The sequence below is a fragment of the Zootoca vivipara genome, chromosome 5 (assembly GCF_963506605.1).
Source record: "Zootoca vivipara chromosome 5, rZooViv1.1, whole genome shotgun sequence".
Classification (NCBI taxonomy): domain Eukaryota; kingdom Metazoa; phylum Chordata; class Lepidosauria; order Squamata; family Lacertidae; genus Zootoca; species Zootoca vivipara.
In genome coordinates this window covers 88599334-88614637 of record NC_083280.1, presented here as the reverse complement: position 1 = coordinate 88614637, position 15304 = coordinate 88599334, and the positions used below count along the sequence as shown (strand labels likewise).

Genomic DNA, 15304 nt, shown 5'->3' with positions numbered 1-15304 from the left:
CTCTGATGAAATTAAGGACATCCTACTGTACCCAATTTTTTTTTATAAAAAAAGCAATGTGGACTAAGACATACTCTCCAACATTTAATATCAATAAAGCACAGTGCTCACCTCTGATTTCTACTTTTGCGCTCTCTACCTCCTGAAAAAAAAAAACGTTCAGGTGGGAGAGGAAAATGCTCTCTCACCCACAGGGCTGGTCCTACCAGATGCTGTGAAATGGGCGCATAAGCCCCCCAGACGTTCCTCTTTGTTGAAACGCAGTGCTCTGTATGCTATATAACCTGCCTTCCACTTTCTACATTAACCTGCTCAGCATCTGCACATGGAATGGGGACCATAATCTTGTCCTTTGCCTCAGGCGGCAACATGCCTTGGGCTGGCCCTGCTCGCCAGCAATGGTGACTTCCAATACAGGGGTGGGCTTGTCCCATTTCACTTGTGTTGTAACTCTCTTATGGGGAAAAAAAGATTGGTGGTCCCAATCATGTCCAAACTATTGCTATGCAATAATTATTTTAAAAAATAATAATCATAAAATTTATACTTTATTTTTAAAAGTCTCAGAGCGGTTTACAAAAAGGTAAGACAACAGAATCAAGAAAAGTTCACATGTAAAAGCATACTAAAGTTGAAACTTTAATAACAGATTAAAATTACCTCAGCTTTCTAACCATCTGGATAGGCATGTCTAAACAAGAATGTTTTTAGCAAGCACTGAAAAGGGTAATAATAATAATAATAATAATAATAATAATAATAATAATAAAAATTCATTTATACCCCGCCCTCCCCAGTCAGAACCAGGCTCAGGGTGGCTCACACCAATAAAATTACAATAAAACATAAAAAGCAATATATTAAAATACAGATTAAAATACAATATTAAAATTTAAAATGCAGCCTCATTTTAAGTAGTCCATGAATCCAAGCCATGAGGGAGGAAAACACAGGGGTCAGACTAAGTCCAACCCAAAGGCCAGGCGGAACAGCTCTGTCTTGCAGGCCCTGCGGAAAGATAACAAATCCCACAGGGCCCTGGTCTCCTGTGAAAGAGCGTTCCACCAAGCTGGGGCCAATACTGAAAAGGCCCTGGCCCTAGTAGAGGGAAGCTCCTGCTGGATCTCAATAGGCAAGGAGTTCCAAAGTGCAAATGCTGCCACAATTAATGAAAAGGGGTATAAATTTAAAAATTTAATTTAATGGGGTATAAATTTAAAAATTTAATTTAATGGGGTATAAATTTAATGGGGTATAAATTTAAAAATAAGTAAGCACAACTAGCTGATAAAATGGTACCTTGGTTCTCAAACTTAATCCGTTCCGGAACAGTTCGAAAACCAAGGCGTGGCTTCCAATTGGCTGCAGGAGCTTCTTGCACTCAATTGGAAGCTGAGTCGGACGTTCGGCTTCCGAAAAACGTTCACAAACCAGAACACTTACTTCTGGGTTTGCTGCGTCCGGGAGCCAATTTGTTCAGCGACTAAGCCGTTTGGGAACCAAGGTTCCACTGTTTGCCACTTTGCCACTACTCCTTTGTCACAGCAGAAATTCTCAACGTGATCTTTTTCCTCTTCCTTTTTTTGCAGGAGAAGTGCTGGAAGGGAGAAGACGATGCTCTTGAAGTGGCAGGTAAAGAAATGGAAATCCCTGGTTTCAAACTAACTTTGAAACCAAGGAGCAGCAAGTCACAGTGCATAAAATAATACAGGTTGAGAAACAGAGACGCACAACTTATAAAATTATTTCTATAAAAAAAATCCCTTAACTCCTCTCTTCCCAGCTGCTTTGGCTCTTCCTAAAGTCGTGGTCTGGGAAAGGCTCCTGGGGCAGAAAGCCTCTCTCCTCACAGTCCTTCCTCTAGAGTAGACACAGCTTCCTTGGGAAAGCTGGGGCTGGAGGGTTGGGGCAAGGAAGGTAGGAGAAGCCATTGCCCAATGGACAGCAGAAAGTCTCTCTTTCAACCCAAGGAAGGTGCTGCAGAGTGCCTCTTTCCTATCAGAATTTGCGTTCGTACCCTGAGGAATTTTTAACCTAAAGAAGGGTTAAGAAGAACATTGAGTTCACCAGTCAGCTATGATTGCAAATCAGTAGCACAGACAGACAGGCACTGATAACTAGGAGCTGATGCAACTGGGCTCCAATAAGGAGCAATTTAACTGACGGAAATCTAATACGGGGCTTGCATGCTGTGATCCAGGGCCATAAGGCACTAAGCTGGAGAGGACCCGTAGCTCTGTGATGAGCAGAAGGTTGTCATTTCAATTCCTGGCATCTGTACTGAGTAGCAGGGCAGGATAAGACCTCTGTTGTTGGAACAGATGGTTCTGAGTTCGATAGACCCGTAGTTCTGACCTAGTATAAAAAAGGTTCCTATGTAGGGGAAGAAATGGAGGCAGTGAGAGATTTTACTTTCTTGGGCTCCTTGATCACTGCAGATGGTGACAGCAGTCACAAAACTAAAAGACGCCTGCTTCTTGGGAGAAAAGCAATGACAAACCTAGACAGCATCTTAAAAAGCAGAGACATCACCTTGCCGACAAAGGTCCGTATAGTTAATGCTATGGTTTTCCCAGTAGTGATGTATGGAAGTGAGAGCTGGACCATAAAGAAGGCTGATCGCCGAAGAATTGATGCTTTTGAATTCTGGTGCTGGAGGAGACTCTTGAGAGTCCCATGGACTGCAAGAAGATCAAACCTATCCATTCTTAAGGAAATCAGCCCTGAGTGCTCACTGGAAGAACAGGTCGTGAAGCTGAGGCTCCAATACTTTGGCCACCTCATGAGAAGAGAAGAATTCTTGGAAAACACCCTGATGTTGGGAAAGATTGAGGGCACAAGGAGAAGGGGACGACAGAGGACGAGATGGTTGGACAGTGTTCTCCAAGCTACGAACATGAGTTTGACCAAACTGCGGGAGGCAGTGCAAGACAGGAGTGCCTGGCGTGCTATGGTCCATGGGGTCACGAAGAGTCGGACACGACTAAACGACTAAACGACAACAACAATGTAGAGAGAAAGTGCTTTGCTCACTTGGCGCAGGATCTCTGTAATGACAGGCAGCACAGGCTCATTTAATTACCTGGAGGCGATTTTAATGACCACAGGCAACCAGGCAAGCAGCTAACCGAAAGTCTGAGCCTCCATGCAAGTGGGTTGGTGTGATTTCATTAGACAGACCTGCGAAATATAAGAACAATTTAACTGCCTGTGATTAAAAAAAACCCAAAACAAAACCACGCCCTTAGGTAAAGCACTTGAACAATATTGGTTGGATATGGTTTTATGAGAATACGTCTAAAGGGCAAAACAAAAGCATTTGAACCTTTTTCGTTTAGAAAAGAAGGCAAGCAAGGAGGAACATGATAAGCCATTTTCCAATTTCTTGGAGTGGGGCTGGAGAAACATCCCCATCCCCCTCATAACTTGGTAGTTTAATGATGAAACTAACTACTTCTTCTTTTGCGATTTTTTTAAAAAATATTTTATTTTGAAAAAGTAAAAATTACAAATAAATAAGAATAAAACTCTGCACCCCACCACCGAGACCATTCCATTGTAACTGTCCAACCTCCCAAAATGTCAACCTCTTGCGATGGTTTGACCCCTTTCCGTTTTAACAGTACAAATTCCATATCTCCTCAAAATCATTTTGGAGAAACTTTTTTTTTTTTGCCCTTTCTCAATGCACTAGAATTCAGAGCCCTCTAGTGAAATTGCTTGGCAGGAGGCTGGGGGGGGGGAAGGGGGGGACACCTAAAAGAAACCAAACCTAAGAGCAAACTTGGAAAATACAAATAACAACTTGGGATAAATAATGTTTAACCGACTGAAAATTCTAAGTTATACCAGCACATAAGACTCCATAAAGCACATTTTATTGCTATGGAAATTAAAAAGCAACCAACCTATAAACCACTTTAAAATAAACATGCACAGACTACTATGTGTGAAACAGGCAATCAGTTATGAGTAACCTCCTTCGCAACACATATTCGTGTATATAATGATCACTGTATACCAGGCATAGGCAAACTCAGCCCTCCAGATGTTTTGGGACTACAATTCCCATCATCCCTGACCATTGTTAGCTAGGGATGATGGGAGTTGTAGTCCCAAAACATCTGGAGGGCCGAGTTTGCCTATGCCTGCCATATACATTTTGACTGTTCCTGACTTCCTTGGTAAGGCTGAGGGTGGACAAAAGAAGCTTCTTCATACCATGCAGAATTGATTTATGGAATTCACTTCTAGGAGGTATTCCGACGGCCACTAACTTACATGGTTGTGTGGGGTTTTTCTTTCATGATTAGGCAAATTGACGGAGCTGTGAGCTACAATAGCTCAATGGAACCTCTCTAAGCAGAGAGTGGGGCTAGCCCAGTGTTCCCCAACCTTGTGCCTCCAGATGTTTTGGGACTACAACTCCCATCATTCCTGACCACTGGTCTTGCTAGCTAGGGATGATGGGAGTTGTAGTCCCAAAACATCTGGAGGCACAAGGTTGGGAAACACTGGGCTAGTAGACCCTCCTGGCAAAGTGAGAGGTCGAGGAAACATAGCGTGTGAGGCCTGTCAGGTAGATCCTCTTTCCAAGGAGGAGCCATATCCAGAACCAGAACCCATTCGTGTTAGCAAATGATACCTTCATTCTCCTAGAGGACGTAACTGTTAAATGGAGATTTTCCATGGGTCAGTAATCCTTGCTTCTGTGTCATGGCAGAGGAGAGAGATCAGCAACTTTGATTACCTCATGTACCTGAACACTCTGGCCGGGCGCACCTACAGCGACCTCATGCAGTACCCAGTGTTCCCATGGGTGCTTGCTGACTATCACTCCCAGGTGAGACTTCATTCTTTCTTCCTTTTAAAAAATTTTTTATTGAAAGTTCAAAAAGTACATAACTATATATGCAAACAAAAAAGAGAAAAAGAGAAACAGAACCCGTGCAGAAGGGGAAACAAAGAGGGCAGGAAGTCCAAAACTGCATATTTTACAAGGTTGTTATTGTACTTCACCTAGATCCTAACCTATTACAGTATTTGTAAGACTGAAATCCAAATATCATTGGATTTGTCCACGGCAAGTCTGCGTTTATATGCAAGTTGTTCATATGTTGCAAATTTATATGGGTCTTCAATCCAGTCGTAGAAGGGAGCCACATTTTTTATTTTTCCAGTTCATCAGTATCAGTCTTTTTGCCTTGGTAAGGGCATGGAGAGTCCACTCCTATTGTCCTTTTGTAAGGTTCCATGTGCTGGGTATATAATTCAAGAGGATAATCTGCTCTGCAAATGTAAGGTTGTTCCGTACAGTTCTGTTGATAGTTTCGGTTACCTTCTGCCAAAAATCTTTCAATATAGGACAATGAAAAAACATACGTTTTAGAGAAGCATTATCCCCATTGCATCTCCAACAGTTAAGATACCTTTTTTAAACAAACGTAATGGGGTCCAGTTTATTCTAAATATTATTTTTTTGTTGTATGAGCCTCAATTTAAGATCCAGAGACACCCTTGTTATAGCAGTTAAAACAGTTTCCCACTGTGTGGTCGAAACTGAGATGAAGGCAAGTCTTTATTCTGCCGAGCCTACCATTCTTTTGTAGGCATTTTGGGTGTATTGCTGTTGGGCTTCTTCGTTGGGGATTAGAGTTTCCCCCTCGCTGTGTTTTCCCTGCGTGAGAAAGATCTATTTGTGTTTACATGCCAGACTCTGGACCTTACCAATCCCAGCACCTTCCGTGACTTCGCCAAGCCCATGGGGGCGCAAACCAGAGAGAGGAAAAGGAAATTTCTCCAGCGTTACGAAGAAGTAGAGAAGAGCGAAGGTATTTGTCCCATTGCTACCCCTGCTTTCTGAGGCTCGGCTCCAGTTGTACTAGTTGTACAAGGAGCTGGTTTGCAGCGAGGTTTGCACCAGCAATAACTAGGCAATAAGTTGTCATGGAGCTGTCAAGGAGCCAGGTCATCCACAGGGCAGGCACACACACAGGAGGCAATTAGCTCTTTATTAACAGAAAATAACAACCCAGCAGAGTCCTCTGGCTCACCTGAATCCAGCTGAGACATTGCCGAAACTGACCACTAGCTTCCCCCTCTAGCCTTTGCTCTGGATCCCTACCAAGTAGATGAAGGCTGCGTCAAGGGGCTGGGCTCCTCCTCTGGGCCTGTCTGGCCCATTCCTCAGCAACGTGCAGGACTCTCCTTGATCGGGGTGTCATCAAGGGGGAGGCAAATCATTACTGGGACTGTCCTGCTGCTGTGTAACAGGGCCAACCTCTGACTCCTCTCTATCTGAGTCTGCGCTTACACTGTGACTCTCAGCCTCCAACCTTGCCCTGGAAGACCCTCCTTCTCCTGACCCTCCCTTGATCACTCAACGCCCCTGCTTCTAGCACCTCCCGGCTCGTCTCTTCAGTGTCCCACCACCAGGGCTGTGTTAACCATAGACGTTAGGGGTACAGGGCAACCGAGCACAAGTCAAAGTGTTGGCGCTAACCTTTAAAGCCCTAAATGGCCTCGGTCCTGTATACCTGAAGGAGCGTCTCCACCCCCATCGTTTAGCCCGGACACTGAGATCCAGCGCCGAAGGCCTACTGGCGGTTCCCTCACTGCGAGAAGCAAAGCTACAGGGAACCAGGCAGAGGGCCTTTTCGGTAGTGGCGCCCACCCTGTGGAACGGCTTCCCATTGGAGGTCAAGGAGACGAGCAACTACCTGACATTTAGAAAACACCTGAAGGCAGCCCTGTTTAGGGAAGTTTCTAATCTGTGATATTTGTTGGAAGCCGCCCAGAGTGGCGGGGAAAACCCAGCCAGGTGGGCGGGGTATAAATAAATAAATAAAATAAAATAAAATAACCGGGCTCTCAGGGGCACCAGGCCGAGAGTCTGAGGTCCGAGAGTTGGAGTCCGGGTTAGAGCCCACCTGTCAGAGCACCACAGCGGGCTTTTCTGCGGGCGGCTCTGCGCCACAAGTTCAGGGGCAAGTGAGTGAGCGAGGAGCTGAGGCAGCCGAGCGGCTCCGCCCTCCTGCGTGCTTGGGGTTGTCGTAGGCCATGGAGAGGCCCAGCCAGAGCACGCTGCCCACCGATTCCTCTGTGCCCTGCCGTGCCCTGCCTGCGTGCCTCGATGGCTGGCCTAGAGCGCGCAGCCTCCCCTAAAAAAAGGTCGACAACTCTGGGCAACCTGGGGGGGGGGGAGTGCCAGTCAGATTTTTGCACTCTGGCGCTGCATATACTTAAGACAGACCTGTCCACCACCAGGATCTAAGTCATCTCCTCCTGTGCCCTCCCTTGGGGGCTCTTGGGCCAGTTCCCAATGTAAATGAAGGATGTTGCAGCTGGCCCTACAACCCCTTCGTCATCCCTAAATGTGGGGTACACTTTGGATCACGGTTCTTCCTCCCGGGTATTTCTTTAAACTTACTGACTTCTGAAATGTGTAGCCCATCTTTCGCTAGCTAGCAGATATTCCCAAGCTTACGAAAGACAAATATATGTGTATTAAAGGGAAGACCTTGGGCTGTCCTGTGCTCAGGCTTATGGCTGCCTTTAGCTCCTAGAGAGCTGGTGCAATTGTGGAGGGTTGGGATCTGGCCAGTCAAGGTATGTTAGGCCTTTGAAAGTTGCATGTGGTAATGGTAGGTTGCAAAACAGCTAATGGATCCACATTTGCAGGTAACCTCTCAGCCCAGTGCCATTACTGCACCCACTACTCGTCGGCAATTATTGTGGCTTCCTACCTGGTTCGCATGGAGCCTTTCAACCAGATCTTCTGCTCGTTGCAGGTAGGCAGGCGACTTCCATGCAGGGCTGGTTGCAGCCAACATTGTGAATAGGATGATCAAATCCTTCACTTAAGCCATCCCAACCCCGCTACGTTGACTGTCCCTTGGCCAACTCTGGCAATTGTGTGTTTGTGGAGGGTTGCCAAGAGTCCCACAGGTGTAGCAAACTGGAAAATCTTGGGGCAAGCTACTGCTGTTGGCATCTGTCTGTCTTGGGAGACAATGAAGGAGTATTCTGTTGAGGCTCAGTTCAAACTGTTGGAAGGTTGCTGTAGCTGTAGAGACGGATATGGGAAGTTTTTATGGTTGATGTTTTTAATATTTTGTGGGGAGCCACCCTGATGGCAGACTTAGTTACAAAGCATATACGGTACATGTGGAGCTATCCCATATGGAGATAATCTCAGTGTCTTCTGTTGGCTGGAAGCAAACAGAGCATCTCTAGCTAAAAGCTGCTCCAATGACGGAGAAAGTCAGAGAGAGAGAGAGAGAGAGAGAGAGAGCTGCGTGCCTTGTCCCTTTTGTTACCTGGACAGCTAAGGTCACACCCACCTCTAGTCACATGCGAAGGAAGTATGTCCCAGCCAGGAGGAAACAGGAATTTTTGACAGGCTGGACCAAACATTTCCCTGCATGTCCACTCTAGGAGAACAAGGAATGTTGTACTTGACTGCTACTTACGCATCACATCCCATCCTCAGGCAATATAACAGAATTTAACTGAGTTCTCTCCCCCCTTACCTTAATTTTTTAATTGAAAAAAAGCCCCACAAGAGCAGAATTGGAGGGTTAGAGAGGAGGTTTGACGCTTGCTGATTTCCAAAAGTATCCTGCTCTCCCAATTTTGCTTCTATGGGTTTTGCTTTTGCATCCACTCAAGAGTAATGAAGCTAAGCACCTCCTTTACTTTGTATGGGACAGATCCCCACCCCCTCAACCAGTGTGCAGGCAAAATTGGGGTGGAGTAAGAGGGCCCTGCTCCTCTGCTCCTCCTTCCTTCACCACCTGATTTTACCCCCTGCCCAATATTTTCACCCACCCACCCATCGCAGGCTAATGGAGTAAAGCAGCTTCTCCCAGGGGCATTGCAGGGTTGTTGTTTTTCTTTCCAGATTTCGACGTTCAGGGGTTAGAAGCTTTCAGGGTGGCCTTTCAAAGCCCCTGGGTTCGAATCCACGCCAGACTTAGATGAACTGGGATAATAGCTATGATAGTTAGCAGAGCTATAAGAGTCTGATGTTGTGGGTTCGAGCCCCACGTTGGGCAAATGATTCCTACGTTGCAGAGGGTGGCTTATCCAAGTCTGGGAATGCAAATGTGCCTGCCAGCCACTTTAGCACAGTGTCTGAATGTTTTGCAGCCATTCCACCTAAAAAAAGTAATGGCTGCAGGCTAGAAGAGCCCTGAATTCACATGTCTTGAATTGAGGAGAGAAGAGGCAGGAGTGGTTTTTTTGGTCTTGTTTTTGCTAACAGCTCATAAAGTTGTTTTGGGGCTTTCTTCCACTCTTCCTTTCTGCATTCCGAGAGGAGGAGAGCCGACTAATTCTGATATAAATATATGCAAATGCATTTATTAATATAAGAAATACTGCAAATCAGTTATTGCTTTCTTTATAAATAATACAGCCTCATGTTTAAAAAGATATTACTTCCTCCAAAATGCATTAGACAGCTGCAAAAAAATTACATTTTTCTAGATGGTAATATCTTTAACCAGATTTGCGGCACTAACAACATTTCCTATGTAGATATTATTTTTTATTTAATACAGGTAACCTTTTTATTACGAATCACATTGTTTCTCTGGAGATTACCATCACCTTTCATAAAAAGCTGTACAAGCAGATGAAGAAGTGTCAGTCTCGGCACAGCCGCGTGTATGCAGATTAGGTACACGCTTTGAAAAGAGACTTGAAGGAGATACTTGTTAGCTTCTGGTTTCTAAATATGGTCTGCCTGTCTACTAATATGCTTCAGTTTTCCACTGAAATTTGACTCTGAGGGTTGAGGTCTGTTAATGATTAACCAAGCAGTGACCTTGAAAGTAAGGCTTATTGTGTTTCGCACTGACAGGACACAGAACATACATCACTCCCTGCAATTAAGTACAAAATCTGACCTGGGCAGCCCAGCTGAGCCCAGTGCTGGAATTACAGGGGTCTCTCTTACCTTTTGTGATGTCTCCCTTCCCACTGTTGTAAAATGACTTCGGTGGGGGCACAGTTAGGCTACAACGACAGTGGAACCTCGGTTTAGGAACACCTCGGTTTACGAATTTTCGGTTTACGAACACCGCGGACCCATCTGGAACGGATTAATTCACTTTCCATTACTTTTAATGGGAAAGTTCGCTTCAGTTTATGAACGCTTCAGTTTAAGTACTCCACAGACCGTCTGGAACAGATCAATCCACTTTCCATCACTTTCAATGGGAAAGTTCGCTTCAGTTTATGAACGCTTCAGTTTATGAACAGACTTCAGGAACCAATTGTGTTCATAAACCGAGGTACCACTGTAGTGCAAAGTCAGGGGGACTTTTCCATTTCGCTAAGGGCCCCCCTATGATTTCATACCCTCCAACATTTCTCCAACGTAAATAGGGACATCCTGTTCCATACCCTGCGACATTTCTCGGATGTAAGTAGGGACGAAAAGCAGGACATTCCAGGATCAAACCAGAAACCGGGATGGCTTCTGTAAATCTGGGGCTGTCCCTGGGAAATAGGGACACTTGGAGGGTCTGTCATTTGAGTAGTGTGCCAGTCATCAGGTTTCTGAGTGGCACCAGCTGGTGGCACCATCTTTCCCTGCCCAAAGAAACGATAGTTTCTCAACCAGTAATCACCAAGCCATATAGGTAACACACATTTTCAAAGAGGGCAGGAAACAAAATTCAACCTGGCAACTTTCCCTGTCTCTCTCTCTCTTTCATCCCACCAACCAGGGAGGCGGTTTTGATGTTGCCGAGCGGATGTTCCATAGCATGAAGAGCACCTGGGACTCGGCCTCAAGAGATAACATGACGGACGTGAGGGAGCTCATCCCTGAGTTTTTTTACCTCCCCGAATTCTTAACAAACTGCAACCAGTTTGCACTCGGTAAGTATTTATGCGGTACTGAATTTTCGCCTGCAAATAATTTTGGAGCAAAAGTAACTTCGAGGAAGTTGAAATGTGCTGTCGAGGCTGGGGAAGGCCTTTCATATTCCCGCTGTATTTTCATGCCTGCTTGCAACCCAGACCACTTACTGTCTTGGCAACATTTCCCCCCACTCACATCCCACATCTCATTGCAGGATTTCTTCCTGACAAGCGTGTCATGAATTGCAGAATGTAATTAGTATAGTGCAGGGGTCAGCAAACTTTTTCAGCAGGGGGCCAGTCCACTGTCCCTCAGATCTTGTCCCCCAGACTATATATATTTTTTGGGGGAGGGAAATGAACGGGAAATTGCCCCACAAATAACCCAGAGATGCATTTTAAATAAAAGCCCACATTCTACTCATGTAAAAACATGCTGATTCCCAGACCGTCTGCAGGCCGGATTTAGAAGGCGATTGGGCCGGATCCAGCCCCCGGGCCTTAGTTTGCCTATCCATGGTATAGCGCCATGCAAACAAATTAGCGTTTTTAAAAACTAGCTGGCTTTGCCCCCTCTGTCATGTGGTCATGGCTGGTCTCACTGCCCACCACACGCTGAAAGATGAACACAGGGGCATAGCATTTGGGTGTATGTGCCAGGGGTGCTGCGGCCCCAGAAGCACAATTTTTAGGAGCAGCAAACCAGCGCAATTTTTAGGAGCAGCAAACCAGGTGCCCCCAGCGCAGGCTGGGATGGTGTTCCCCTCCACAGGTGTGGAGGGGTTCCGCCTACCAAGGGGCACTTTGGCTGGCCAGGCTCCCCCCTGTATGGGCAGGTGGCACTTTGCTCCATTGGGGGGGGAACCTGCCAGGCTACCCCCGGGTGTGCGTGCACACCTACCTGCCCCGGGCACTGGCAACAGATGCTACGCCACTGAATGAACGTCTCCAACAGGGGGCTTGCACTCATGGAGGCTCCCTGCGCATTTTTGAGCCTTGTGCATTCCGGGTCCTGACTCACCCAAGTAGCTCCACACTGCAGTTGTTTGCACCCCAATGTGCAATGAGAAGAATGTGCCCCAAAAATGTTATGGCCATGCCAGGATGCCCATTGGAATGCACATTTTTCCGCTCCTTTAAGCACGCAGGCAACCGCAAATCTGTACTCAGATGTGCATTTTTAATTGGAAGTGCAAAGCTGCAGGGAGGAGCCCAGACTCCGTGCAGTCAGAAGTCTTAGGAGGTAATATGCCTTGGCATATGATCCCAGCATCAAAGGGAATATTCCCACCCCCCCTGCCCTGCCCCCACCTCCAAGATGATTGCCTCGCTTGCACAGTTCTTACTAAAACAAAATAAGGAAGGAGGCACGCAACACAATATGGTTAATGTGGTGTCTTGCCCAAGTTGAACTTGATCAATTTCTGTTCATGGGTAAGGATCTATGAAATGGGCTGTCCCACCTTTGGATGAGCAGCAAAGAATCTCTCTTTGAGATCTTCTGGAAGGGTTTCTTCGGTGAGACTGAACAGTGTATTATTTGTTGCCTTCCTGCTGTTATGCTGTCTGTTTCTTATTTATGTAATGCATTCTCTCTTTGTTATTATTATTATTATTATTATTATTTTAAAATAAACTTTATTGAAATTCAAATTGAAATAAACACACACATAAACGCATACACACATTTGAAATGATAATAATAACATACAAAATCATATATAGTAGAAAGAAAAAATAATGAAATAATAACCATATAACTTAAAAATTAAAATCATACATTCACTTCAAATCCAACTTAAATTATAATACTCGCAGCCCTAAAAGAATTACGAGTAAAAACCAAACATAAAAAAGAGGGAAAAAAGAAAAAAGAAAAAGAATCATACTTTCAATCTATACTCCCCTTTAATTATATCTCTTTATCTCCTCCTCCCCTATTTGACTTCCACTTATCTCTCTCTCGGGTTCATCAAGTGCTATATTACAATACTGCTTCCCTATATTTCTGCTAATATATAACCTAGGATAACCTACTGTATATATAAAAATTCACCCTCCATCCATTCAATCAATTTAAGATAAATCAAAGTTGTTCATTACGAGATCTTAGAAATAAACCCAGGATTCTATTGTGGGGCACTTATGTAATGCATTCTCAATTATTTCTAAACTATTTATGTTCCCCAGATGTATGACTTGTGTGGCACTGACATGTCAACATTGTATCTTTTTACTATCATTATTTATGAAGATCATTTCTATCTTACTGATTTCCTCTTTCTTATACCACATAATAATGTTATAGATTTTCTTTTGGGGGGGGACCCCTCCAACCCCTGGAAATTAATAAATGGTAGCATTTTGATTATTTGGGTTGTGAAGGGGGAAATACAAGTTGTAGAGGAATTCCAGAGCTAACCAATGCAAAACGACCTGGCCAAGCCAGGGCCATTAAGGAACAATACTGGGCTAATGAGAGCCATTGGCAATAAAGGAGAACTGTCCTCCCCCCCCCCTTGTGCTGAGGTGTCAACAAAGACTGTAAGTTTGGAAGGCTGCCAGGGTAACTAGGTGTGAGGTGACAAGAAAAGAGAGTTTTTAGCAGGGTGTTCTAGGTAGAAGAAGAAATACCGGGATCCATCTTGGGCAGGCTGGCTGAAGGCTACACCGTGGCTACACTGCTATGGGAGATAAGCCCCTCTTAAAATGGCCATGCTGTAAGATCTCCATGCAGACTGAAGGTCTAAATAGGTGAATAAACCATATTTCTTAAAGCTACGACAGTCTCCATTGTGTCTCAATTCTCCAAAGGACCACGGACCCTGGGTGAGTGCTTGGAACCCCATGGGCTCTTGCCACCGCTCAGCAGAGAGAGGGACAGGCACTCGACTTTTATAACAATAAATAGGGGAGATAGGTTAGGCAGAGAGAGACAGAGAGACAGAGTTGTCCAAGGTTAACCAGTCATCTGAATGAAGATGTAAACCTGGTTCTCCCCAGCCTAATGTCAACATTCTAAACCTGCCTTCTCCAACATGTCGTGGAAAGGAGAGAGCTCAAATCAAATCAAATTTTATTAAACGGTCACAGACCAAATCGACTCATACAACTGGTCAACAAAGGATAACACAGAAATAAACAGAGGACAATTTCAATACAAATTAGGCTGCAACAACACTTTAAAGTTAAAGGACATAAATAAAATTAAATATTCGCATTCGCCTGCGTATTGACATTGGAAAGCTCTTGTTTCCTGCGTCTAATAGCAGCTACGCAGAATTTGGCAACATTGATCGTAATTTCAGGGACCTTGTCTTCTACCATGGCTCTCAGACGTTGGGATTCTGGTTCATTTTTAAGCTTTTGTAAGGCTGGGGTGATAAAGGTCAGGTGTAGATCCTCGTAGAAACTGCAGTGCGGCAATACATGCAAATTTGTTTCCACTTCCGATGAGCCACATGGGCAAACGCGTGACTCATACGGTTTACCCTCATACCTGCCTAGCAACAGGGCAACACATTAAATCTGGCCAAGGTAAAGGAATGTCCATACTTGGGTATTTGCAGTTTTGCCAGCTAATTTGCGGGTGAGAACCCTCTCCCAAAATCTCTTATTGTGGCATGTTTGTCCATTTTGCCCATATGACACTGCAGCTCCACGTCCCTAATACGTTGGAGCACTTGCCTTCTGGGGAGAGAGCTCATGTGGATCAGCTTTCAGATAAGTTTAAATGACATTCAGGGATCCAATAATGTGTTTTTTTTTGGTCGCTTGCAGGAAGCTTGCAAGATGGGACCTCGCTGGGTGACGTGCTGTTGCCACCCTGGGCAGAAGGAAGCCCTCATAAGTTTATCAGCTTGCACAGACAGGTCAGTATGACAAGGCATGCAGTTTGGATGTTTTGGGTGCTGACAGGGCCGTCTTAAGCCCACCCAGCGCCCTGGCGCTAGGTCCCTCCAGCGCCCCCCTCCAGCGCCTCTCCAAGGGCCCGGGAGTGCCAAGCAGACCGCGGCAGCAACAGGAGGCCACCTCCGAGGACTCCACGCTGTGCCTCCTTCTCATTTCCCCAGCGCTGGGTTCCGCTCAGTCAAGCTTCGCCACCAGAGCGCGCACTGCGGGACCAGCAAGGGCTGTTTGGGCGCTGTGCGCGCGCTGGTGGCGAAGCTCGACTGAGCGGAGCCCAGCGCTGGGGAAACGAGAAGGAGGCGCAGCGCGGAGTCCTCGGAGAAGGAGCGCAGTCCTGGCCAGATCGCTGGAACCCTGCGCTCACTTGGCGCCCTTCCAGCGCCCGGCGCCGTGGTTCTCCGCGCCACTAGCCTCTATGGCTAGGACGGGCCTGGGTGCTGATGGCCAATCAGAAATAGCACCACGTATTTACATCAAACTGGGTGCTGCCCACTAAATTTGCTTTCTGGCCCAGGAGATGGGG

At 45.7% G+C, this 15304-nt stretch overlaps 1 protein-coding gene across 4 annotated transcripts in view; it reads left to right on the top strand.

Annotated features, from left to right (window-relative positions):
- WDFY4 (WDFY family member 4) overlaps positions 1–15304 on the top strand; it is a 173296-nt gene that overhangs the window by 135933 nt on the left and 22059 nt on the right. For all 4 annotated transcript variants that reach the window (XM_060275113.1, XM_060275114.1, XM_060275115.1 and 1 more), the window contains exons 48-53: positions 1590–1632; positions 4724–4843; positions 5714–5831; positions 7681–7790; positions 10737–10890; positions 14653–14744. In XM_060275113.1, coding sequence (XP_060131096.1) covers positions 1590–1632; positions 4724–4843; positions 5714–5831; positions 7681–7790; positions 10737–10890; positions 14653–14744 — 637 coding nt within the window. The remainder of the gene's footprint in view (positions 1–1589; positions 1633–4723; positions 4844–5713; positions 5832–7680; positions 7791–10736; positions 10891–14652; positions 14745–15304) is intronic.